Source organism: Scyliorhinus torazame, chromosome 9, assembly GCF_047496885.1.
Source record: "Scyliorhinus torazame isolate Kashiwa2021f chromosome 9, sScyTor2.1, whole genome shotgun sequence".
Classification (NCBI taxonomy): domain Eukaryota; kingdom Metazoa; phylum Chordata; class Chondrichthyes; order Carcharhiniformes; family Scyliorhinidae; genus Scyliorhinus; species Scyliorhinus torazame.
In genome coordinates, this window is record NC_092715.1 from 213,472,156 (window position 1) to 213,497,999 (window position 25,844).

The 25,844-nt window shown below is 44.5% G+C and overlaps 1 protein-coding gene across 3 annotated transcripts in view; it reads right to left on the reverse strand.

Moving 5' to 3' along the window:
- Positions 1-25,844, reverse strand: part of ttc39b (tetratricopeptide repeat domain 39B) — a 204,560-nt gene that overhangs the window by 72,436 nt on the left and 106,280 nt on the right. For all 3 annotated transcript variants that reach the window (XM_072517056.1, XM_072517058.1, XM_072517057.1), the window contains 2 exons: positions 15,826-15,930; positions 9,376-9,507 (listed from right to left, as the gene is read on the reverse strand). In XM_072517056.1, coding sequence (XP_072373157.1) covers positions 9,376-9,507; positions 15,826-15,930 — 237 coding nt within the window. The remainder of the gene's footprint in view (positions 1-9,375; positions 9,508-15,825; positions 15,931-25,844) is intronic.

Consider the following 25,844-nt stretch of genomic DNA (forward strand, 5'->3'; position numbering starts at 1 on the left):
CCACCTTTCCTCCGTAACCCCACCTAAACTTTTGGACACTAAGGAAAAATTTAGCATGGCCAATCCATCTAACCTGCACATCGTTGGACTGTGGGAGGAAGCCAGAGCACCCGGAAGAAACCCACGCAGAGATGGGGAGAACATGGGGATTCACCAAATCAATGTCAATTGTACAAAGTGGCAATCGAATATTTAATAGTATAAAGAGCAACAGCTAAACAAACTCCCTTCTTCAACTTTTCCTCCTAACACCATAAAATGCTTCTGCTTTCATTCATAGAATAAAATTGCATATTTTCCTCCTCCTCTGTCTCCATCATCAACACAGTTTGTGTTTTTGTTCATTAAAAGGAGTATTAAACACAGTGACGATTTAAATTTTTTTTTTTTTTTTTAAAGTCCAGTTACCAGGGAGAGCTTTTACTTACCCAACTTTCAGGGTAGAGAGTCAGGCGGAATATCTGGGGGATTTGGAATTCCCTCACATCCTGATTGACAGACTGGGTCTTCAGTCAGACTGGGAGCTGATTGGTGATTCCCAGGGTAGTAGACAAGGGGTGAGGTGACAGAAGGATGGAATCAGTGCAGGACAGTCAAAGCCTCATTTTGGGGAGGAAATCAGGGGCCTAGTTGTGGAAAGCGAGTAAAGAATGGTGAGGGGCAGGGGGCTGGGGTTGGTCAGAGGCTGCGAGTTTGGATTGGAGGCCATATATGAGGGTGTGTGGGGAATGTTGACGGCATTGCTGCCAGATTTGGAAAGCTCCTCCATCAAAGATGCTCACATCCTGAATCCACAAAGTCCTTGCCTCAATGAAACTGCTGTGCTTCCCCAATGATTGGGCAAACAAGCTGATAGCAGCTAAAGTCACAAACCTGAATGATGAAGAGGTTCAAGCCTGACTATCATCTTTTAAAATTCTAAACCACTTCCTTGGAATGAGCTGGCCTCTTTGCCACTTTCCAGCCTCAGCTAAAGCCAGAAATGGCCAAGCTGGAGATGGCGTCAGCCAGCTGACATGATTTTCAGATAGAGGACTGAACAGCCTGTGGAATTAGTCAGGAAATAAAATATTTTGAAACGTTCTTACCTTGATCTTGTGCAGCAGGGAAGCAGAAACAAAATTTAAAGAGAAAAAATGTTTTTCATTATTTGATCCAGTGGCAAAGAGGAGACGGAGAGACAGAAAATAGAGACATCAGCCTTTTCCTTTTATCTTTTCAAAAGCATTTCAACAGCATATTATTCTTTTGAAAAGTCAAGGGGAAAAAACAAAGAGGTCAAGCAGACACCAGGTATGATGCAAGATTAGCATGTATTCTACTCGTATTCTCTAAATACGTTCCGCCACACATTCATCATGGGTGCCACCAACAAATCCAGTAAACCAACACTATCAAATCCAAGTCTCCATCAACATAACAAGAAACTTTTCTGCACATTTGTTTTTTGCCAAATATTTTGGGAAGAAGGTAGCGGAAGTTGTGTTGCCTGGCCGTCTCCCCATGGGGTTCAGGATACCCTCCTGATTAGGCACCCTGTGCCCCATGGAGTGCCTTCCCAGTGTCAAGAATCACTCCCACCCTGCTGAACGAACACTCACTGCCCTCCAGGGGGACCACCCCCTCCCAGGTCTACTTATTCAGCCCTGGCAAGTCCACCCCACTCACCTCTCTTCTGGGGCCTCCTTTGTGGTTCCTGGCCTAGGGCCTGCTACAGTCCCAGCAGTGACCAATGCTTCCTGGTGGCCCTGCCACAATTGAAGAGCTGCTGGTCCTCTGATTGGTCTGCAGCTCTCAGAGGTGGATTCTTCACCTTTAAAGCATAGGAGCCCCCACAGCAAGCTGTAGGCTAAAATTTAATCCCATTGGGGCTCCCAGAAGTGACAACAGTGGAATTGTCACCAGCTTTTTATCCTGAACACAGGGCAGCCACCAGGGTCAGTAAGTTCAGCCCTATGTCTCTTCTATATTTGCTATAAACCTTTCATCCTCCAACTCGTAAGAAAATGTCCTTGTGTGGCTTATGGAAACTTGCAACTAGGTCATTTGCCCTGTGCTCTTATCCCAGAGAACCAAAAAACAAATTGATAAGTAGAATGGTCATTGTTTTTCATATATCCAAAACAGTACAATGTAGGGTTGGAAAGATGCTTATTCAAAATACGGATTACCTTTGGGGTGGGGGTTGGGAGAGCTGGTGGTCAAATTGAAATATTCCTTTAAATTAAATAAATTGTGCAAAGTACAGGATAGAGAAAATTGTACATAATCTGTGGACAGAATGGCCTTGATTAGACCGAATGGCCCATTCTTACCTGATGCAAAGAAGTGTGAAATGATTCCTTCTGGTGGGAATTGTGGTACTGGGAACAGGCTGACAAGGGAGAAAAAACACACATAGGCCGGAAACAGAAACTGCCCAATTGAAGCCCTGGCTGAAATCGATACTGGCCGACTGCAAGAGCGCTCAAGTCAACACAGAAACTCGTTATTGCTTTATGGACTTTGTGATTACCCACTCACAGTAGTTAACACTTTTACACAAAAGAACAAGACCATGCTCTAAATATGTAACTTACTTCCATACAGAAGTGATCAACTTTGCAGCAGGACGAACGATAAACTAAGAGGCCATTAGAGCCATTAGATCCATAATGTGCAAGTAGTTGGTCAGACAAGAGTGTTTCAGAGGACAATGGATCTTGATTGAATCATCCTAGCTCAACAGAGTATTCTGTTTATGCCTATTAATGAGTTTAAGTCTGGATGGGACAACAGAATTCAGGCCAGGTGTAGCCATATACCTATGACTCCGCGCTAGCAGAACCGGCATAAAAGAAGGAACATTGGAACAGATCATCAGCAACAATCTGGGAATTTCCCAGGCACAACCATCGCAAGAAGAAGAGACCCCGAGTACCAAGCTCAGAGAAGATATCCACATGGAGTGATTGTAGCCTGGCCAGCTTCCTTCACTAAGTGCAGGTAATACCTAGAGCTCAGCTGTGAGTCAGAGTCATATTCTGTGTGAGTGATGTTGAAGATTGTAATACCCAAATAAAAGAGAGTTACAATAAAAGATGCGGAGAATTGTGAATAAAATTGGGTTAAACCGCAAACCTGCTTTTGTCCTTTGTTCGTCTCATAAGTAAGGGCAGCTGGCTAAAGTTTTCAATAATAGATAATTCACCAGACAATAGAATGGTATGAAGAAAGAAGAGAGACAATAAAAACTAATGTTACAATTTTAAAGAGTGCAAGAACAGAGACTTGGATGCACAAGTCTTTTAACGGGATACAACGAGCTGAGAAAGCTGCCAAAGGGCGTATTTGATCCTTGCCTTCGGAAACAAGGGCCTTCCCAAGGCAAGGAAGCTATCCTAAACCTTTCATTAAACACTGGTTAGACCCTCAGTTAAAGTGTAATGTCCGGAAGTGGCCATGATACTTCAGAAATAGTGGCTAAAACCTTTCCAGCCACGTAGACACACCCTTTCAGTAATTCTCAACGCTCATGTGTCCCCAATCAGAACAGATGTCATTGCAGCCAGTTCAGGGGGGCTGATGTTTCCACTAATGATGTACCTAAAGCAGTGGCAGCCAATCCTCTCCTACTGAAGCTGCCTCCGATGTGTCACCGCCACTCCTGCTGCTGGGCCTTCAGCAATGCCGACAGTGCCAAGACAGCTGTTGGCCATATCCACGGGCCGTGCTGAACGCACTTCCAGGCTCGGGAACCAGGCCACTGTCCTTAATTTGACAAGGCTCCACAGGAGCAACCTGCTAATTTGTCACATCCTGTTAGATCGTGGTGGGAGGGCAGAACGTAGATGCCAGTTTCCAGCTGATGTCAAGGCCTTGAAGAGGCGATTTACTGGCGTGGTACTGGGCATGAGCAGCTTGAGAGATGTGGAAGAGACGAGAGGAACTGAATTATTCTCTACATCGCAGAAAATGTTAAGGAGTGATAAAGTAGAGTATTCAAAACTAAAAACAGTTTTGATAATTGAATGTGGAAAAACTGTTCCAGTGGCAGAAACGCTGGTAAACAGACACAGATTTAAAATAATCAGCAAAAGAAGCAGAGGTGACACTAGAAAAGAAAACTGTTTACATAGTGGGTTGTGATCGGGAATGCACTGCCTGAAAATGTGGTGGATGCAGATTCAATAATAACCTAGAATCTGAGAAATACCTGAATGGAAAAAATTATACAACTAAGGGGAAAGAGCAGAGTAGTAAGACTAATTTGAAATGAAAAGAAATGAAATGAAAATTGCTTATTGTCACAAGTAGGCTTCAAATGAAGTTACTGTGAAAAGTCCCTAGTCGCCACATTCCGGCGGCTGTTCGGGGAGGCTGGCACGGGAATTGAACCGTGTTGCTGGCCTGCCTTGGTCTGCTTTCAAAGGCAGCGATTTAGCCCTGGTAGCTTTTTCAAAGACCTGGCAGGGACATGGGCCAACAGGCTCCTTCGACATCTGAATAATTTCATTATTCGCTGACAGTTGACTAAATTTTAACTGATACACTTGGACTGCGCTCGCTGGCACCCCCGCTAACAAGGAAGAGCAGCACTTAAACCAATCCTGCACACTCAACCCTACACAAGCTTGCAGCCATACCACCGAGAAGACCAGCCCCATGATTCGGCGATGCCGACCTAGGCAGATTACTGGATGCAGTAGAGACCAGTCAGGATACCCTGTTCCATCCAGAGTCTCGGAGGGTCAGCCACAGGACAGCTGGGAGGAAGTGGCAGAAGCCGCAAGTTCGAGGATCAACCATGGTTCAATGAAGAGTGCAGGAGAGCATGCCAGGAGCAACATCAGGCATAACGAAAAATGAGGTGTCAACCTGGTGAAGCTACAACACAGGGCTACTTGTGTGCCAAACAGCAATTAATAGACAGAGCTAAGCGATTCTACAATGAACGCATCAGATCTGCCACATCCAACCGTGAATGGTGGTGGACAATTTAAAAACTCACTGGAGGAGGCTCCACAAATATCCCCATCCTCAATGATGGGGAGCTCAGCATATATGCGCAAAAGACAAGACTGAGGCATTCGCAACAATCTTCAGCCAGAAGTGCTAAGAGGGCGATTCATCTCGGTCTCCAGCATCACAGATATCAGTCTTCAGCCAATACGATTCACTCTATGTCATATCAAGAAATGGCTCAAGGCACAGGATATTGCAACGGCTATGGGCCCTGACAATATCACAGCAATAGTACTGAAGACTTGGGCTCCAGAACTTGCCACACCCCTAGCCAAGCTGTTCCAGTACAACTACAACACTGACATCTACCCAGCAATGTGGAAAATTGCCCAGGTGTGTCCTGTACACAAGAAACAGGACAAATCCAACCCAGCCAATTACCGCCCTATCAGTCTACTCTCGATCATCAGCAAAGTGATGAAAGGAGTCATCAACAGTGCTATCAAGCGGCACTTACTCAGCAATAATCTGCTCACTGACGCACAGTTTTGGTTCCACCAGTGTCACTTATCTCCTGACCTCAGGACAGCCTTGGTCCAAACATGGACAAAAGAGCTGAATGCCAGAGGTGAGGTGAGAGTGACTGCCCTTGACAACAGGACAGCATGTGACCGAGTATGGCAACAGGGAGCCCTAGCTAAACTGGAGTCAATGGAAATCAGGGGGGGAACTTTCCGCTGGTTGGAGTCATGCCTGGTTCAAAGGAAGATGTTTGTGATGGTTGAAGGTCAATCATCTCAGCTCCCGGACATCACTGCTGGAGTTCCTCGGGGTAGTATCCTTGGCCCAACCATCTTCAGCTGCTTCGTCAATGACCACCCTTCCATCATAAGGTCAGAAGTGGGGATGTTTGCGGATGACTGGACAATGTTCAGCACCATTCATGACTTCTCAGATAATGAAGCAGTCCCTGTCCAAATGCAGTAAGACCTGGGCAATATCCAGGCTTGGGCTGACAAGCGGCAAATTACATTCGCGCTAGACAAGAAGCAGGCAATGACCATCTCCTGAAAGAGAGGATCTAACCATCGACCCAAGACATTTAATGGCATTACCATCGCTGAATCTCCAACGATCAACATCCTGGGGTTTACCATTGATCAGAAACTGAACTGGACTAGCCATATTAATACCGTTGCTACGAGGGCAGGTCAAAGGCTAATTTACCTCCTCACCACCCCAAAGACTGTCCACCATCTACAAGGCACAAGTCAGGAGTGTAATGTAATACTCTCCTCTTGCCTGGATGAGTGCAGCTCCAACAACACTCAAGAAGATAAACACCATCCAGGACAAAGCAGCCCACCTTGATTGCTCCTCCTTCCACAAACATTCAAACTTTCCACCACAAAAGAACAGTGGCGGGCGTGTGTACCATCTACAAGATGCACTGCAGTAACTCCTTAGACGGCACCCTCCAAATCTACAACCAGTACCATCTAGAAGGACAAGAGCAGCAGATACCTCGGAACCTCACCACCTGGAAGTTCCTCTCCAAGTCACTCACCACCCTCACTTGGAAATATATCACCATTCCTTCACTGTCGCAAAATCCCTAACAGCACAGTGGGTGCACCTACACCTCATGGACTGCAGTGGTACAAGAAGGCAACTCACCACCGCCTTCTGAAGGGCACCTAGGGATGGGCAATAAATTCTGGCCTAACCAGCGACAACCACATCCCGTAAATGAACTTTAAAAAGGGAACCGGCACCCAGTGCGGCAAGATCAATGACCTCCACCGGGCCGCATGGGTGAGTTGGCACTGGACACCCAACTCCACTCCCACCCCCAACCCCAGATGCTTCCCATCCAACCCCCTTGATGAGCGAGGTGTTCAGCTAACAATGCACCCTCTGTGCCCCCGCAGGAGAGTTTAGCCCACCACAGGCAGGTGAATGTCCAGATGGATGCTGGACATCAGAGTCTTCACCCCGTACGAGGTCGCAGGGGTGCCCGAGGACTTATCAATAACCAATGTAGAGGTTGGCGTATGGCGCAGAGATGAGATTACAAAGTCCTCCCCCCCCCCCAGATGACCTGTCACATGAGTTGTTAATGCCATACAGACAGACCCATGCCCCCCACGGAGCACGTGTTCATTCTCCCACAGCTTCTCCATCTGACGGCGTTGGCCCCACCGGGGTGGCCCCATCCCCCGCCTCCCATGGGAACGCCTCAGAGGAGAACTCCAAAGACACCACCATCAAAGCGTCACAGCTGTCATCCTCACCCTCTACCAGCACAGTGACACGCACCTCAAGAGGTGGAGGCAGCCTGCAGCATACCATGACCCGTGGCTTTTGATGTCCCTGGCGGGCATCCACCTATCGCGGGATTCTGCGCCTGTGTCGTCACTTGCATTCGCAGCGAACACGAGCACAAATTCACCCCCGCCTCCCCGCCAATGTATTCTAAGTTCCCATGAAGAATAGATGATTTCACAAAATGCAAATAAAATGTTCATTGTAACTTCTCACGAATGACTGATCACGAAGTTATACTAGTCAGCAAGTGAACATATTGCATCCTGCAGTCTCTTTGGCCAAATTAACAGACTTAAGACATTTTGATGCCAATTTTGAGTGTGCACATTCTCCCAGTGTCTGCGAGGGTCTCACCCCCTCAACCCAAAAAAATGTGCAGGGTAGGTGAATTGGCCATGTTAAAATTGCCCCTTAAATGGGGAGAAAAAAAAATTGGGTACTTTAAATTTATAAACCAAGAGAGAAAAAGACTTTGATGCCAATTTGCAATATTTAAGAACGTTTTTAATATACTTAATCCACACTCAATTAAGACTTGTCTGAAAAATAGGGCCAAATAGGTCAGTGTGGCTTTGAACAGAGTATGGAAGTTAGATGAGAAGAGGAAAACTTTAAATATCTTGCCATAAAATCTAATATTGTTTGAATTTGTGCTTAACATTCAACTGCAAGTACTATTTAACTAGTATGTCTCATCCAGGGGCCTAAGTAGGGGGGAGAGAAGGTATCTACTGGCAGCCCTTAAAGAGTTATTTAATGAAGGAAACTAGCTTGAACTTGTCTTTGCTGTACCAGGGCTCAGCTAGTCCCCTTGTTCAGAGCATATGAATTCACACTCTCTATGCAACCAGCAATGAGTGCGGCTTTGGACAGAGTGCGGCAACTCGCCAAGGAGGAGGGTGGGAGCTCGGCCAGGAGGGAGGGTGGGAGCTCGGCGAGCTGTGGGGTGGGAGCTCGGCGAGCGGGGGGGGGGGGGAGCTCGGCGAGGATGGGGGGGGGGGGGAGCTCGGCAAGCAGAGGGGTGGGGAGCTCGGCGAGCAGGGGGGTGGGAGCTCGGCGAGCTGGGGGGTGGGAGCTCGTCGAGGAGGGGGGTGGGAGCTTGCGAGCGGGGGGGGGTGGGAGCTCGGCGAGCAGGGGGATGGGAGCTCGGCGAGCTGGGGGGTGGGAGCTCGTCGAGCTGGGGGGTGGGAGCTCGTCGAGCTGGGGGGTGGGAGCTCGGCGAGGGGGGGGGTGGGAGCTCGGCGGGGGGGGGGGTGGGAGCTCGGCGAGGAGGGCGGGGGGGGCCTCGGCTCGGAGAGGGGGTGGGGGCCCGGCGAGGACGGGGGGGTGGGGGCTCGGCGAGGAGGGGGGGGTGGGAGCTCGGTGAGGAGGGGTGGTGGGAGCTCGGCGAGCTGGGGGATAGGAAGAGTCTAAGACCAGAGGGCATAATCTCAGAGTAAGGGGTCATCCGTTTAAGACACAGATGAGGGGGAATTTCTTCTCTCAGAGGGTAGTGAATCTGTGGAATACTTTACTGTAGAGAGCTTTAGAGGTTGTCGTTAATTATGTTGAGACAGACAGAGGGAATCATTGGTTACGGGGATAAGGTGGTGAAGTGGGGTTGAGGACTATATTAGATCAGTCGTGACCTAATGGAATGGTGGAGGAGACTCGATGAGCCGAATGGCCTACTTCTGCTCCTATGCCTTATGGTCTTAGATTTTATTGCTTTTATAAGGTTCTCCAACATGCTTACCCTTAAACACAGAAAAGAGGTCGTAGCCATCAAAACAGTGTGGAGCATTTCAACATTAAAAAACAAAACATCAGAAGGGGCTCTAAACAAATTTTATAATTGTTTACAGTGTTAAACATATTCATTATAACGGTTTTAAAAGGATATATTATATAACAGAATGGATGGAGAAATTAACCCTTCCATCTCCGACATCAAGCATGACTATTCGTCCCTGTGCTGTGGCAACAAAATTCCCATCAGAAAAATGAAGTACAACAAGGATATCTTAATACTTCCAACAAACATGCCTTTTGTGGTAATAGTGGTTGTTTGCCATAAACAAATCTCAAAGCATTCGGTACAATACCGGTCATCACAAAACTCACCTCTGGCAGGTTTGCAAAGCATCCTTCATTGTTCCAATGGCCGCAAGGATATCGTGTTGCTCAAAGGTCATGGCTGCCTGCATCGCATGCATCGTGCTGTAACCTAGGGCGTGGTACATGCTGTTTTTGGACCTGCATTAAAAACAACTAATTACATATCTGGAGGGAACAATGTTCTATGGCAAAGAGGGATGTTCGTACTGATTTTGCCACTATCACAATTAAATTACGGGACATTTTCCTTCAACATTTTCGGCAAACCTCCCAATCCTTTGTTTATTTTCCCCACTCATTTTCTAGGTTTACATTTTTCGAGCTACATCAATTGGTCCTGTGTGGGTTTTATGGCAATTTCCACCCCCTTCCCCCCACCCCCCCCCCCCCCCCCACCCCCCCATTTAAAACCAACAGTCAACAAGGGGGATGCAAGAGTACCACATCCACAATGTGTTATTGAACTGTTTTTTATTATTCAACCCCCTCCCCAGCCTTTACGGATTCTTCATTCTGCCATACTTTTTGGCGTTTAAAGTGACATACTCGTTTCAAAATATACATCAATTAATACAGTACTGTAGACAATTTTATCCTAAGTTGGAGGGCTTCTAGTATTGTGGGCATTGCTGGTTTGACTACGTCCCATCTGATTTTACCCTCCACTGAACCTATGGACAGTAATAGGGGTAGTGTTTAAAACTGGCATTCCATCAAATTCTGCCTATTTCCTGACGTGTGGGTTAAGTTAAAATTGCACCCATATAGCTTGTAACTGAGAAATGGTTGCCTCCCTTATCACAATAAGCACTTTTCTGCTATTCCAGTACCTTTTTAAATATATCTATAGCAAATAGAGATCTCTGTTGGTGGTATGAACATAGAACAGTACAGCACAGTACAGGCCCTTCGGCGCACGATGTTGTGCCGACCATTTATCCTAATCTAAGGTCAGCCTAACCTACACCCCTTCAATTTACTGCTGTCCATGTGCCTGTCCAAGAGTCGCTTAAATATCCCTAATGACTCAGACTCCACCACCTCTGCTGGCAGTGCATTCCACGCACCCACCACTCTGTGTTGTAGCCATCTGGGATGGCCACTTCCCGTTTACAAAATGGACACTTTGCAAAGATTGCAGGGAAAATGGACAATACTGAGAAAACAAGCAGGTTCAGGGTTTGTCTGTATATTGGAGCCGCAGCTCCCAGACAAGCCCAAAACTGTAGGCTCATTAGCATACTAATGGCCCATCTCTGGGAACAAAAGAGTAACATTTGAGGAACCGATATTAAGGCAGACACCCCAACGCCAGAGGATTAAAGAAACAAAGCTGGCCAACAGCCACCTAGGACATGCCCAGCCATCAGGGAACCCACCCCTTTATTGGATGAAATCGATAGGAATGATCGAGAAACAGCCCAATAAATTGGGGCCAAGTTCAAGGCCCGCCCAAAAGGACGCGAAGCCCCTTTGGGTACAAGAAGGATCCCTCAAGAGAGAATTATTCTCTTGGACCCGGCTCTCACCGAGGAGAGACCTGCCCAACAGCTGCACCAGAGCAAGTCCAAGGTCAACGCACGCTACCAGACAGACGACCTTAGTTGTTCCCCTTCACCACTTCGACCCCAGCAGCCTCAGAACCGAACAACAGCCATTGTTCCTCGACTGAGTGGGCGCCCGAAGCTAAGTATAGGCTTTAGCAGTAGTGATAGTTTAGTCTGTAGTATTTGTGCATGAGTATATTTAACTGTGTGTGTACATAAATAGGCATTGACTTTGAACTAACTAACTGGTGTATCGAGTCCTTGATCAGTATTCGGTTTGAACCTTGTGGCGGTATCGAAAGATACCTGGTAACTCTAGAGCAAAACATAATTAGAATTAAGGAAGCCGACCATATTGACCGCCATATTCAGAGCCACATAAAGAGAGAAACAAAAATAGCAACAGTGTAAAGAACCTACCTCTGACATCTCCCCTATACCTTCCTCCAATCACCTTAAAACTATATCCCCTCGTGGCAGCCATTTCCACCCTGGGGAAAAGTCTCTGGCTATCCACTCTATCCATGCCTCGCATCATCTTGTACAGCTCTATCAAGTCACCTCTCTTCCTTCTTCACTCCAGTGAGAAAAGCCCTAGCTCCCTCAACCTTTCTTCATAAGACATGACCTCCAGTCCAGGCAGCATCCTGGTAAATCTCCTCTCTACCCTCTCCAAAGCATCCACATCCTTCCTATAATGAGGCGACCAGAACAGGACACAATATTCCAAGTGCGGTCTAACTAGGGTTTTATAAAGCTGCAGCAAAACTTCACGGTTCTTAAACTCAATCCCCCTGTTAATGAAAGCTAACACACCATACGCCTTCTTAACAACCCTATCAACCTGGGTGGCAACTTTGAGTGATTTATGTACGTGGACCCCAAGATCCCTCGGTTTCTCCACACTTACAACAATCTTGCCTTTACCCTGTATTCAGCATTCAAATTCGACCTTCCAAAATGAATCACTTCGCATTTATCTCGGTATGTTGCAGAAGTGGGAAAATAACAGATTGCCTTCACAATAAGCTTTTTTATTAAAGTAAATAGTCTACTTTGAACTAAAAGTAATGGGATTACCAAATGTAATAAACTGCACTCACAAAATATTGCATTACAACACATGGCTTAGTAAAAAAATAAATCTAAGGGTGGATCTAAATTCGAATGGATTTCTCGAACCAAACAATTAGAATTTTGTCCAAAGTGCAAAACAGAAGCACTTCATGATGAACAGAACTTAAGAGTAACATTTACAAAAGTTAATATCTAATCTAAAGCCATTCGACAGATCACGGTAATACGATCAAGAGGCAAAACAAAACTTAAAACCTAAGGTAGGAGAGAGGAGAGCTGTGTGCTCTGCAAATTGGGGAATGTCATTTATTTTTGGAAAATTAATGCGATCTTCCCCATTCTTCAAATGACGTTTGTCCTTCACATACCTGGTGTATATAACTCTCCAAACAAGCAGTCTCATATACTCAAAAGAGATCAAAAGCTTTTCCAATTCCTTAATCAATCAAAAATATATGCCTATGTACCATTTGGTCACAAAAAATATTCAAACACTTCAAGTCAGAATTATAAACTATGGGAATAGAGGTGGAAGCAGAATGTCAGATTAACTCATACACAAAGCAAGTAATCCTGCTTCTGCCACTTAAAACACCACTTGATACCAGAAGTGGGCCAAACATTGTCTGACACTGAAGCCGTTATATAACTTGCCAGAAATAATTTTCTTTGGAAGCAGAATGAAGACAATAGTGTAAAGATATAAATATTGTTCCATGGGGTTATCTACTAAATAGAGCGGAAGCAATTCTTTACATCCTCACATTTGGCAGCCAAAGCTAAGATGGAGGAAACATCCCATTTATGTAATGGAACAACCTACCACTTCATCGGCATACATGTAACAAACACACTGTATGGGCTTCATCACCTCACCAATTGTTTTTCTTTAAGCCTGCGCAATAAAATTTACATCAAATAACTGAGCGACACGATTGGAGATGGAACTTGGAATTTCTTTCATTAACTTCTAAAGAGATCCAAGCATAACTCAATCCAAGGCACAAACAAATCAATCCCCAAGAGATGTGAGCGCATTCTAAATCTGTTAGGTGGGTAAATTAGACTGGTAATTTTGAAAGTGTTTATCTCAAAACTACAGAACAAATCATTCACTTGTTATGCTATGGTTTTTAACTTACTAGTTTTGTGGTTCTTAAAAAATATCATGGGGCATTGTAGTGCAATTAGAAGACAATTCACAACAAAACAAAGTATACTATTCTATCCTTGTACAAGATCTTATCCAGATCTCAGTTACAACACTGAAGTTCTGGTCTGCTCAGACAAGGCTGGATTTTCACAAAGCTCTGATGACTCAGGGCCCTTTGGAAACGGTGGGTGGGTCCAGATTCCAATATTCCCAACACCATTCCCTAGTGGTCTGATTTCAGGGTGCCTTTAAAGGGTACAAGCTGGTTCATGGCAAAAGCCTGCATCCAGCACTCCCAACCTGGCCAGCTCCACTGCGGAGATGGCAACTCCAACTCCAACACAATTTTCATGGAGTTAGGTGATTTTTTTTTTTTAAAAAGAGTCATGAGTCATGGTTCACAGCCCTCAGAGGACTCGTAAACTGCAGTCTGCAGAAGGGAGTCTTTTAAATAGCAAGTTGAAAAGGTTCTCCTCCTGTCGCCTATGCCAAGCTCTGCTCTTCTAGCCAACCCCTAGGGAACCACCCAGGGAATTTGTATTGACCACAGTCATCTTATGTGCATCAAAGGGACTTTGCGTCAATGAGACCATCGTATTTCAAAAGTACTTTGACATCGGTGTTAAACTTCAAACCTGTTTGTATTAGGTGTGTGTGTGTGTCTGTATGTGTGTGAGAGAGAGTGAGAGTAAAGGAGTGCTGTAGTATTATCACATTTTTCCATGTTTAATAAATGTTTTTTCTTGTTAGTAAAACTATTTAGCAGTCCTGGGACTCTGTTCCGCCACGTTTGATTAAAAAAATGTTAACTTTTTTGAGCCAGGGTTCCATTCTGGAATCTTCCCACCCAGGTATAAAATTAATAAGTTCATTAGTTACAGTCAGTTTTAAAACATGAAAACTTAGCGGGTCATCCTTTCAACTACCAATTGGAAATTCAAATTTTGTATTTAAAAGTTATGGATCCCTAAAAGTATCATAGCAGATTGAAGAAACAGGTAGTTTGGGAAACGTGCTGCCAATTTACACAAAGCAAGCTCACACGAATAGCATTTGGATAACAGACTGATGTCTGTTTCAGTAATGTTGAATGAGGGACAAATATTGGCCAGGACCCAAAAAAGAGTTCCCCTGCTCTTCATCAAAGATGCGCCATGGGATTCTTTGTGACTTGAGCAGGCGGCGTCTCAGTTTAATGGCTTTTCTAAAAGGCAGTGTCTCTGATAGACAGCATTCCCTCAGCACGACACTGGAGTGTAACTTGAACCAACAACCTTCTAACTCAGAAACAGACCGGATACACCAGACCTGTCTAACCCTTGGCCCACATGCTGGATGCAGCCCCCAATGCATTTGGCTCTGGCCCGCCACACCGATCTCACACCGCCTCTAGTTTAATTAACTCCAGGGGTGGGAGGCAGAAGGTTGTCAGCTCGTACGAGGCTGAACCTCAGGAGGACAAAGTTTCGGCAGGCCTGGGTGGCTCTTACTCCCAACCATAGGATTCTCACATACTCTCACCACCCTATACCAACATATACTCAGTGGGTGAGGATGAGTGAGTGAGCACACTGAAATTGATTGTAAGACAGACACGCACACACTGAACCCTCTGACCTGGTCATTAAAATTACTCTTTTCAACTTATCAGATGAATGCTTTGACATTACTTGACTTTTACTCAGTAGCTTTTTAAAATTTTCTTAACATCTCAACCTTTTTTTGAAATTCAGTTAATTATTGGGCAAGCCTGTGAGAAGCAAAAGGTCTGTATGGTGGACATACTTCAGGGGCAACATGCAGTCAGTAATCTGAGTGACATTATCAATTCAACCACAGGCCAACCGCAGGTCAAATCATGGGTAATTTTGTGTTATGTAAATCACGACCACCAAGAACTAGGTGAAAGCTGTAAATTTCATTTTACGTAATGCCCTTATAACTGATACAGAGAAGGCATCTCTATTCCTTCAGTCTGGGCTGGGCTCAAACACAAACACTTGGTGAGAATAACAATATAACAAGATTAACAACTGTCTTCTCAAGCTTAACTGTGAAATAATATAAATATAAATCACTTATTGTCACAAGTAGGCTTCAAATGAAGTTACTGTGAAAATCCCCTAGTCGCCACATTCCGGCGCCTGTTCGGGGAGGCTGGTACAGGAATTGAACCGCGCTGCTGGCCTGCCTTGGTCTGCTTTAAAAGCCAGCGATTTAGCCCAGTGTGCTAAACCAGCCCCAATAAATAAAGTTAAAAATAATAAAGTTAAAAGTAAATGTCTGGGACTGCCAACAACCATTTTTCTGATATCTAACAAAGCACCTTGAAATTAATTCAAATGAAATGAAAATTGCATGTTGTCACAAGTAGGCTTCAAATGAAGTTACTGTGAAAAGCCCCTAGTCGCCACATTTCTGGCACCTGTTCGGGGAGGCTGGTACGGGAAAGGTGATAAAGGTGGTAACGGTGATTATTTTATCTTTTCAACATACACAAGAATGCACCCTGTACTCTAAATGTCAACTTTATTTTCTTGTATTCACGTGTATGTCATTATTGTAGATAATTGATTGGACTGGAAAGTGGTCCAAATTCTATGCAAGATCGATTATGGGAAATGTGGAACTACAAACTGAAATATTTCTCATTTAATTCAAATGCAAAAGGCTTCTTACCATGGCCGCAACAAATCCAAAGCTTCCGAGAATTTGTTACTTAAGAATAAACTCAGTGCAATGTTACATTCGTCCAGGGCACTCTTCAAGTCCATCTGAGATGCCCTGAAATAATAGAAAGCAAACATAAACTTTATTGGCAATGGGTATCATTCTGCACATTATAGGAATGAAGAAAACTGAAGACATGAAAAATACCAACGTGGACAGAAATTGAAAGCTAGCAAATGTTAAGAAATTCCCAATAAGTCCATTGTAACATAACAGGAAGCATGAAAGGCTCATTGGGATGCAAGAGGTTACGGCGGCATCTTTAACAGGTCTTAATCAAAGTAAAACAAAACACACATCTGTCCAGAATCATAAAGCAATAAGGTAATCTCCCAGCACTGGAAGGGAATTGATGTCATGGAAGAGATGCCTCTTACACCCTCAGGAATATGCTTTTAAGGAGCAGAATCTAAAGAAAGCATTCCAAGACTGTATTATTTGTTTCTTAACAATTTTCTTCTCATTTGCTCCAACCAAAGGCATTATCCTTAGTTGTTCTACAGTTCCATAGGCCCAAATAACCTCTGTACCCGCTGAATTGTCAACATTCACTGTGTAAATCTCAAAAGTGAGCACAAGCAAGTGGGGGCCATCACTGAGGTAACCAATCCTTTTTCATTCAAAGTCCACACCAAGTGTGACTTCAGCAGAGATTGCTGGACACAATTGCTGGGCACATCCAACCAACACTAGCAATCCCAGTCGAGGGGATCCCCCGGGGAGCAAAGCTAGGTATAGCCCCCAGGGGTAAAGTAGCATGCCTGGGAAGTGCCCCCCCCCCCACCTACCCCCACCCGGTACAGGTTGGCACTGCCAGGTGGTGCCAGAGCAGTGCTGGGTCGACCATTCAGGGAGCCCCATTGGGGGTGGGGTTCACATTATGATTGTTGGGGTGGAAGGAGCCCCTGATGCGAATGCTTGTAGTCTGTGGGGGCAAGGGAGAAGGGAGCCCCTTTGCTGATAGGGAACCCCCACATTAGGGGGCTTCTGTGCTGACAAGGGACAAGGCACCGTTTTTAAAGGGCACCCAGATCTCTGTGAAGCTGGCCTTGCCGGCTCTAGCAGGCCCCAACCTGCCACAGTGATGGCAGAAACCAGCCCCCTGAATTTTCTCCCTCCCGAGAGATGCTCAAACTCTGGACGGAAAACTCAGCTGTGCAACACGTCAGGTGTCAGTCAGAATCTGACTGAAAAAAATTGGAAAATTGCACCCATTGAATGTAGAAACATTTCACAACACTCTCCAAGGAGTTTTCAGGAAAATGGACATCAAACCAAAAGGAGTGAATTAGGAACAGAACTTTGATCAAGGAGTTGGGCTTTAAGAAGGGGTCACTGGGGAGGTTGGAGGTGGGGGAGGAATGCATAAGGAAAAGGATGACGAACTGAAAAGACAACAGCTTGAGTGAACAACTTATATTTGTATCACACTTGATATACAACGTCCCAATATAGTTCACAGTTGGATTTTAAATAAAAACTCTGTCAAGAGTAAGGAAGGAAAGAGTGGGGCCTATTTGAAACCAGAATGGCAACCCGTGTGGGGAGGTAGTGGTGTCATGGTCTTGTCACTGGACTGTAACCCAGGTAATAGGAACAGGAATAGTCTATTCAACCCCTCGAGCCTGTTCCACCATTCAATGAGATCAAGGCTGATCTGTGACCCAATTCCATATAACTGCCTTCGCACATAACCCTTAATAACGTTGCTCAACAAAATCTAACTATCTCATCTGCGTAATCTCTCTTCATAACTCAATTCCTGTGGTCCAGGTATCATTTTTGTAAACTTATGTTGCACACCCTCGAAGACCAAAATATCCTAAGGTGTGGTGACCAGAACTGTTCACATTGCTCCAAGTGGGGTCTATCCAGGGATTTGTATAGCGGCAGCATAACCCGTGTCTTTATATTCCAACCCTCGAGATATAAAGGCTAGCATTCCATTAGCCTTTGTGATTATTTTCTGCACTTGTTCCTGAAATTTTTAAAGGTCTATGCACCTGAACCCCCAAGTTTCTTTGGACATCCACTGTACCTAACCTCTTTCCATTTATAAAGTACTCTGTTCTATACTTTTTTTGTCCAAAATAGATAACTTCACACCTGCTTACATTAAATTCCATCTGTCACAATTTTGCCCATTCACCTAGTCTGTCAATATCTCCTTACAATTTTATGTCATCATCTAGGTTGCCTACAATGCCACTAACTTTTTATCATTACAAATATGACTTGCTATGCCATCATCCAAGTAATTAATATATAATGTGAACAATCGAGGCCCCAACATGAATTGAGGCCTCTTCCCTTCACAAATCCATGCCGGCTCTCCCTTATCCAGCAATTTCCCCAGCACAAACGTTAGCGGTTTGTAATTCCTTGGTTTCCCCCTTTCACCCTTCTTGAAAAGTAGAGTGATGTGCAATTTTCCAATCCTGAGGGACTACTCCAGAATCTAGGGAACACTGAAAGATTATAGTTGAGGCATCTACAATGGGCTCCCCTACTTCCTTTAACACCCCCAGATGGAAACTGCCAGGTCCTGGGGATTTGTCACTCTTCAGTTCCATTAATTTCCTAGTTACTGACTGTGTACTGCGAGTGCTGGGAAACACGTGGCTAAATGCGTGGACTTTGTTCCCTTTTGGGATGATCGCGCCCAATATCTCCATTGTTAGCTGTTACTGGACCTACATGGCTCGACCACCCGCTTTCCCTTTATAGAACTATAAAATTTCTTCTTATTAATCTCGATGTCCCTTGCAAGTTTCCTTTCAGAATCCTTTTAGTAGCTCTTATAAACTGCTTTGTGACCCTTTGCTGGTCTTTGTATCTATCTCATTCTTCCGAATCTGTGCTTTATTTTGCATTTTTGTAAGACCTTTTTTTTAGTTTTATGCTGTCCCTAACCTCTTTAGTTCTCCGTGGCTGTTTTTTCCTCTCAGGAATATATATTTGCTCTGTATCTCATTAAATGTTTCTTTAAATATTCTCCACTGATCTTCAGTCGTTTGGACCATTAACAGATCTTCCCAGTTTACCGTGGACAATCTCTGTCTCATTCTGTTAAAGTCGGCCTTACCAAAGTCTAAAATTCTAGTATCCGAATCGGGTTTTCACTTTCAAACGCTACAGCGAATTCAATCATGCTATGATTAATATTTGATAAATGTTCGCACACAATTAGGCCATTAATTAAATTTGGCCCATTACTCGTAACTAAATCTAATATTGCCTGTCCCCTTGCTGAATCTAGAACATATTGCTGTAGGAAACTATCCAGAAAACATTTCTAGAAATTCACTACCTTTCTGACAGGTGCTTGTCTGCCTCTCAAGTTGAGTGTAAGTTAAAATTCCACATTACTATTGTCTTTGTTACACACTTACTAATTTCTACATTTATACAATCTAACACTCCCAAGGGGTCAATACACAACACCCATTACAGTTTACATCCTTTTTTGTTCCTCAGCTCCACCCATATTGGGCTCCACTGGATGCTTTCCCCTCATTATATTCTCCCTCACCATTGAGGTGTTACTGTTTCTCGTCAGTAAGGCTACTTCATCCCCTCTGCCATGTTCCCTGTCCCTCCTGTAAACTTTATAACCAGGTATATTTAATTCCCAGTCACGACCATCCTGCAGCCATGTCTCTGTAATAGCTACAACATCATAATCTTCAAATTGCATTTGCACCTGGAGCTCATCTAGTTTATTTCTTACATTCTGCGCATTTGAATACAGAACTCTCAGTGGGCTATTCCCCATACCTGTCCCTCAGCACTGGTGTTTATTTGCTTGTTTATTATTTTTCAATTTTGGTTTAACCAGTATACTTCTTGTAGTTTTGCCATTAGCTGCAGTTCCTGAAGTTGTGCTCCCGACTATTTCTTTGCTCTCTGCCCTGTTACTTGTTTTTGGAACTGTATGGAGTTCCCCTGAGGCATCTCCCTCCTTATGCTGCTCTGGATGCTCTAATCTGGAATTCAAAAGTCTAATGATGGCAATGAAACCATTGCCGATTGTTGGAAAAACCCGAGAAGGAAATTTGCCATCCTTACCTGGTCTGGCCTACAAGTGACTCCAGATCCGATCCATAGCTGGATGATTCGTAAATGCCATCAGGAGTGGCCGATCAACCCACTCAGTTCAAGGGCAATAAATGCTGGTCCAGCCAGCGACACCCACATATGATGATTAAAAAAACGTGGAGATTGGAAGCATGGTCCTTAACAAATCTTTTGCAGATTTCTTCACCGAAAAGTGTGCGTTTGGTGCAGTGAGATGATGCAGACATTAAGAAAGGAATGGGCTAAGCATAACGAGGAAAAGGAAATAAAAAGGGACAAGATGCTTGCTGCTACGTAGCCCTATGGAAGGATTGATTCTCTATATAATGGGACCAGCTGATAAATTCCCCACGGCATCCAGCAACACTGAGAATATTGAGGATTGCAGTATGTTGTTGTCTTTACAAAACCCAGAATACCCTAATCCTACTGTCTGGCATGATAAGCAAGCTGCAGGTGGCATCACCAGACACTGGGTGGAATTCTCCCACCTGGGACTAAGTCGAAGGGGAGTACTTCCTGCTGTGGAGGCCAACAGGAAACCACGCCATATCCTCCAGCCCCAACCTAATTAATTATGCATCCGAGGGTTTGGTGCCATATTCCGTGGTGGGATGGGCTTGATTACGCGCGTCCCACCATCATATCTGGGTGCCATATTGAAAAAGGAGTCAAACATCACTGACCCACCATTGAAGAAAGAAGATGGATCTGCTGAAGATAAGATAGATCTCCAGGAACACTTTTGAGGCTGGAAGATGGTACCTCTTCGATGACACGGAGGCTGGAAGATTCACCTGACAGATGCTCCGCTCACCCACTGCTGTGGTGTTCATGTCCACAGCTGCTGGCGGATTCCATCCTGAACTCTGGTATCAGTCTCAGGCATTTTTCCCGACTTCTACATGCCACGATGCTCTGGATGCATTCTGGACTGGTGTGTTTTCTTGCTATCATTGTGAAGAATTGAGTGTGAGAGAAGATTCCCATCTGACCTTTGTCTGCATCTTATTAGGGGGGGGTGAAAATCAATTTCATGCCAGCCACCAGCGGGTTTCCCGATCCGTCATAGTGAGCATCAGTGGAGGATCGCACGAGAAATTCATACTTGTGTTTTAGGCCTCTTGGCGAATTCCATATTCTCCTCTCCCACCCACCCCCCATCCCTCACCCTCCCCGGTCCAAATTAGGGGATCACATCAGCAGGAGGTCAGCATGATTAGTTTAGCTGCTTTTGGCTCTCACAAGTGATATTTGTATGAACACCCTTCTCAAGAGGGCATGTCACGTGGGGCAGGCTGGAAGAAGCTGTCGTTCACCAGTGAGGGAGACTGGCTTCCAGAACATATACGTTTTGTACCCAATGAGCCCATATTCAGGGCAAGAGGACAGGAAAACATCCAAGGAGGACGCTGATTAGCGACAACAATGACGCAGTTTAGATGCAGCATTTCAAGAATCTTAAATTGTCACAAAATAGAAAGATGAATTCTAAACAAGATCAAGTTAGATTTGTTGAGAATGACTTTGTTTAGAATCTTCCAACTTATTGTCATCTGTTATTTTCACAAGTTTCTCAGGTGAAACAAGGGCAGAAATAAAGAATGTAATGTAACATAATAAACATTTATAATGATTAACCAGGAGAAAGGGATAAAAATATCCTGATAAACTAAGGAAGAACATCAGATAGCAGGCGGAGGATAGGATTTTGATGTCAGAGGGATAAAACCCATTCAACACAGCAAAGAATTCAACTTTACTGTAGTGGGGAAATTGCCACCCAAGTAAAACGATTTATGACTTATTAATTATGTTTACAGAAGAGATTTTGCTAATATCCGTTACTGCTTTATAAATGCGCAGCCATTAGCACATTGAAGCTTTTAAGTCAATCCAACCATGGCTGTGATACTGCTTTCAACACTGTCCTGTTACAATGAAAACATTTCCTTTTTCGTCCTTCCATGGTGAAATTACACCTTCACACTTACACAAAATTAAAACAACAAACAGAATAGATTTCTTACCATACATAACAGGCAGTGTCCATAAGCAAAGCTATCAATTAATTAAATTTCATGTGGTAGTGGATGCATGTGCACAAATGCTGAAGAAACCATCAAAAGCAGGAGCACAGTGAGACTGCAGGAATAATGCAGGACTTCTATTAGCTTCTCAAGAACTTGGCTGCATGACTACCCAATAGACCCACCAGGAATTGCGACATGTCATATGATACTGTATGTAATTACCACTAATGGAAAGCAGATAATATGATTAACGGTTTGATTGCGGGTGAATGAAAATGTGGAAAACAGCTGCCATGGCCGCGCGCGGTATGCCACACAAATCCTGTTATACACGAACAAGGAAGACCATCCCTACACCTCTGTCTCACTTTCCTCCTTTAAGATCATAAGAAATATAAGCAAGAGTAGGTCATTCGGTCCCTCATTTCCTTCATCTGTTACTAAGATCACGGCTAGTCTGACTGTGACCTTAACTCCACTTTCCTGCCCAACCCCCATAAACCTTGATTCCCTTGTTGATCAAAAATTTATCCAAATCATCCTTGAATATATTCAGTGACCTAGTCTCCCCTGCTCTCTGGGAAAGAGAATGCCAAAGACTAATGACCCTCTGAGAATAAATTCTTCCTGATCTCAGACTTAAATATGAGACCCCTTATTTTTACACTTGCCTCCCAATTCTAGATGTCCCCTTGAAGGGAAACATCCCCCCAGCATCCACCCTTTCAAGGCCCCTCAGAATCACCACTCCTTTGTCTGAACTCCAATGAGAGTAGAGAAAACCTGCTCAACCTTTCCTCATAAGAATTCTTCTCGGAAATCGGCCTGACTTTTCCTGATTTTTCTCCAATGCAAGTATATCCCTCAAGTAAGGTGACCCCGAAAACTGTATGCATTATTCCAAGTGTGATATGACCAATGCCCTGTACAATTGTAGCAATATTTCTTTATTCTTATACTCCAACCCCCTTGAAATAAAGGCCAACATGCCACTTGCCTTCCTAATAGCCGCACCGGCATGCTAACTTTGTGATTCCTATACAAGGACACCCAGATCCCTCTGCACTACAGCATTTCGCAGACTCTCTCTATTTAAATAATATTATGTTTTTCTATTCTTCCTGCCAGTGTGCACAACCTCATATTTTCCACATCATACTCCATCTGTCAAATTTTCACCACTCATTTAACCTATGTATATTCCTTTGCAGACTATTTATATCTGACTCTCAACTTGATTCCCGACCCATCTTTGTATTATCAGTAAATTCAGCTATAATAGTCAGTCTCTTCATCCAATTCATTTATGTAGATCACAAATAGTTAAGGCCCCAGCACTAATTCCTTTGACACTCGACTAGTTACAGTTTGCCAAGTTAAAAATTACCCTTTTATCCCAACTCTGTTTCCTATCCATTAACTGATCCTCTATCCACATTAATATGTCACCACCAACACCGCATGCAATGGCCTTTTATGAAAATCGCTTATTGTCACAAGTAGGCTTCAATGAAGCTTCATGAGGCTCATTATGCAGCATCTGGGGCCCCTATTCATTAGTGCCACTTCCTATTTGACCCAGAATCAGCTTCCAACTCCATACCCACTCCATTGCAAAAGATCACCTACTTACAAGTCCATAATGTTGACCAATTAAACTATCTCAGGTTATTTTCCACTGAAACCCTCATCCATGTCTTGGTCACCACCATGTGCTCCTAAGCTGCACCCAATTTCCTACCCTTCGTAAACTTCATCACATGCAAAACTCTGCTTTCCATATCCTGTACTGTACCAAATACTACTCAGGCTTGATTATTCCCTCACTAACCTTTAATGGCACCTGATTTCCCCGAGGCTTCAAATTTAACATTTTCAATCTAGTGTTCAAGTGTCCCATACTTCAACCCTCCCGATAATGAAATCTATTACTATAACCTTATGCAACCCTTCAAATTCATCACCCTATTTTCTCCTCTGACTCCCACTTTTTGAGCATCTCCATTCTTTCACTGCCAAGGTGCCTGGGTGGCACTGCCAAGCTGGCAGGAGCACTTCCCAGGTGCCAGGGTGGAAGTGCAAGGGTGCCATTGCCAAGGATCAGGGCCCGAGGGGAGGCCATGCACATGAAAGGTGGTTGAAGGTGGGGTTTGAAAGGTGGGAGGTGTGCATGGCAGGTAAGTAGGGGCCTCTGGATGGGTGGCATGTGGCGCAGTGGATAGCACTGGGACTATGACGCCGAGGGCCCGGGTTTGAATCCCGGCCCTGGGTAACTATCCGTGTGGAGTTTGGACATTCTCCCCATGTCTGCGTGGGTTTCACCCCCACAACCTAAAGATGTGCAGGTTAGGTGGATTGGCCACGCTAAAACTGCCCCTTAATTGGAAAAAAATAATAATTGGGTACTCTAAATTAAAAAAAAATGTATATAAGTAGAGGCCTCTGGAAGGTTGGAGATTCTGAAGAGGGGAGACTCCCAGGGACCCCATGACAGGATTTCCTTACTGGGGGGGTGTGGGGTAGTGCCCATGCGTGTGGGGGGGTGACATCGCCACAGGTTGGGGGGGTGACCCAAACACCAACTTAGGGATCAAGGCACCCCTTCAAAATGGCATCCCGATCTTGGAGTTCAGCTCCCCAGTGCTGAAAAAAATTCTAAGTGTTGGCTAAACCGGTAAGAAACTCCGCAGGATCCCAAAAAACGACCAAGTTGTCGTTTCATACTGGTGCGGAATTCGCTGGCAGAGCCAGCGGCAAACTCCCTGAAAAGTCCGCCCACAAATGAACTTAGAAAGGTTTCCATTAAATTCTGCCTGTTGTCTCTGTAAATCAAGCTGCACTCTGGTGCTGGCCCCTGCATCCCAGAACTTCTTTCCTAAAGCTAATGTCTCGCTCTCAATCTCGAAGACAATACTTAAAATCCATCTCACTGACCAAGTCTTTTGGTCAGCTTTTCTATAAACTGTTCTTTATCTCAGTATTTGTTTTTCTTGCATCTCTCAAGTGCCTTGGGTCTACTTGAAGGATTTGATGTAAATATAAACTGTATTTGATTTTTCCTGTTCCATCCACTCTCACATACATCATGGCAACTTTAAAAAAATATGCTGGTCTCCCTTTTAATTCAAATTGATTATCTAAAATTGGCAGGAGTCGGATGGAAATTTTAGATGAAAAATCTAAAAGTATTGTTCCATTGATGAAAAACTTCTACTAAATAGGGCAATAGTCAATATTACAGGATTACGGAAAGCAGGATAAAGACAATGGAATATCAATCTATGCCTATGCCTTAACCAAAATGAATGATGAAAGGAGTAATGAGGTCTGATGATATTGTGATGATGGAGTAATGTGTACTGAAACTCAAAACAGATTAGAAACACTAGATAATAATAAAGTCCAGACGTCTGTTTTTGAAAAAAACATGTTTTTATTAAGAATTTTTCAACAATATTTTCAACCATATAAACCCCCCCCCCCCCCCCCCCCGTAACAAAGAAAAGAAATAAAGCTTGTGTGGCAAGACATGAACATGGCCTGTCAATACGATACATAACTTTGTACATAGGATTCTTCCCGTACATGTCAGTTTCTGGATCATTCATGTATTTTCTTGCTCAAATGTCCCTCAGAGAACACCCCCCCCCCCCTTCCCTCCTCCCCCCCTTCCTTCCTCTTCCCCCTTCCCCTCCTCTCTCCCCCCCTCCTCGCCTCTCCCCTCCCCCACCCCCCCTTCCCTCCTCTCCCACCCCACCCCCCGCTTCCCTCCTCTCCCCCCCACCCCAACTTCCCTCCTCTCTCCCCCCACCCCCCCCCTTCCCTCCTCTCCCCTCCCCCCCTTCACTCCCCCACCCC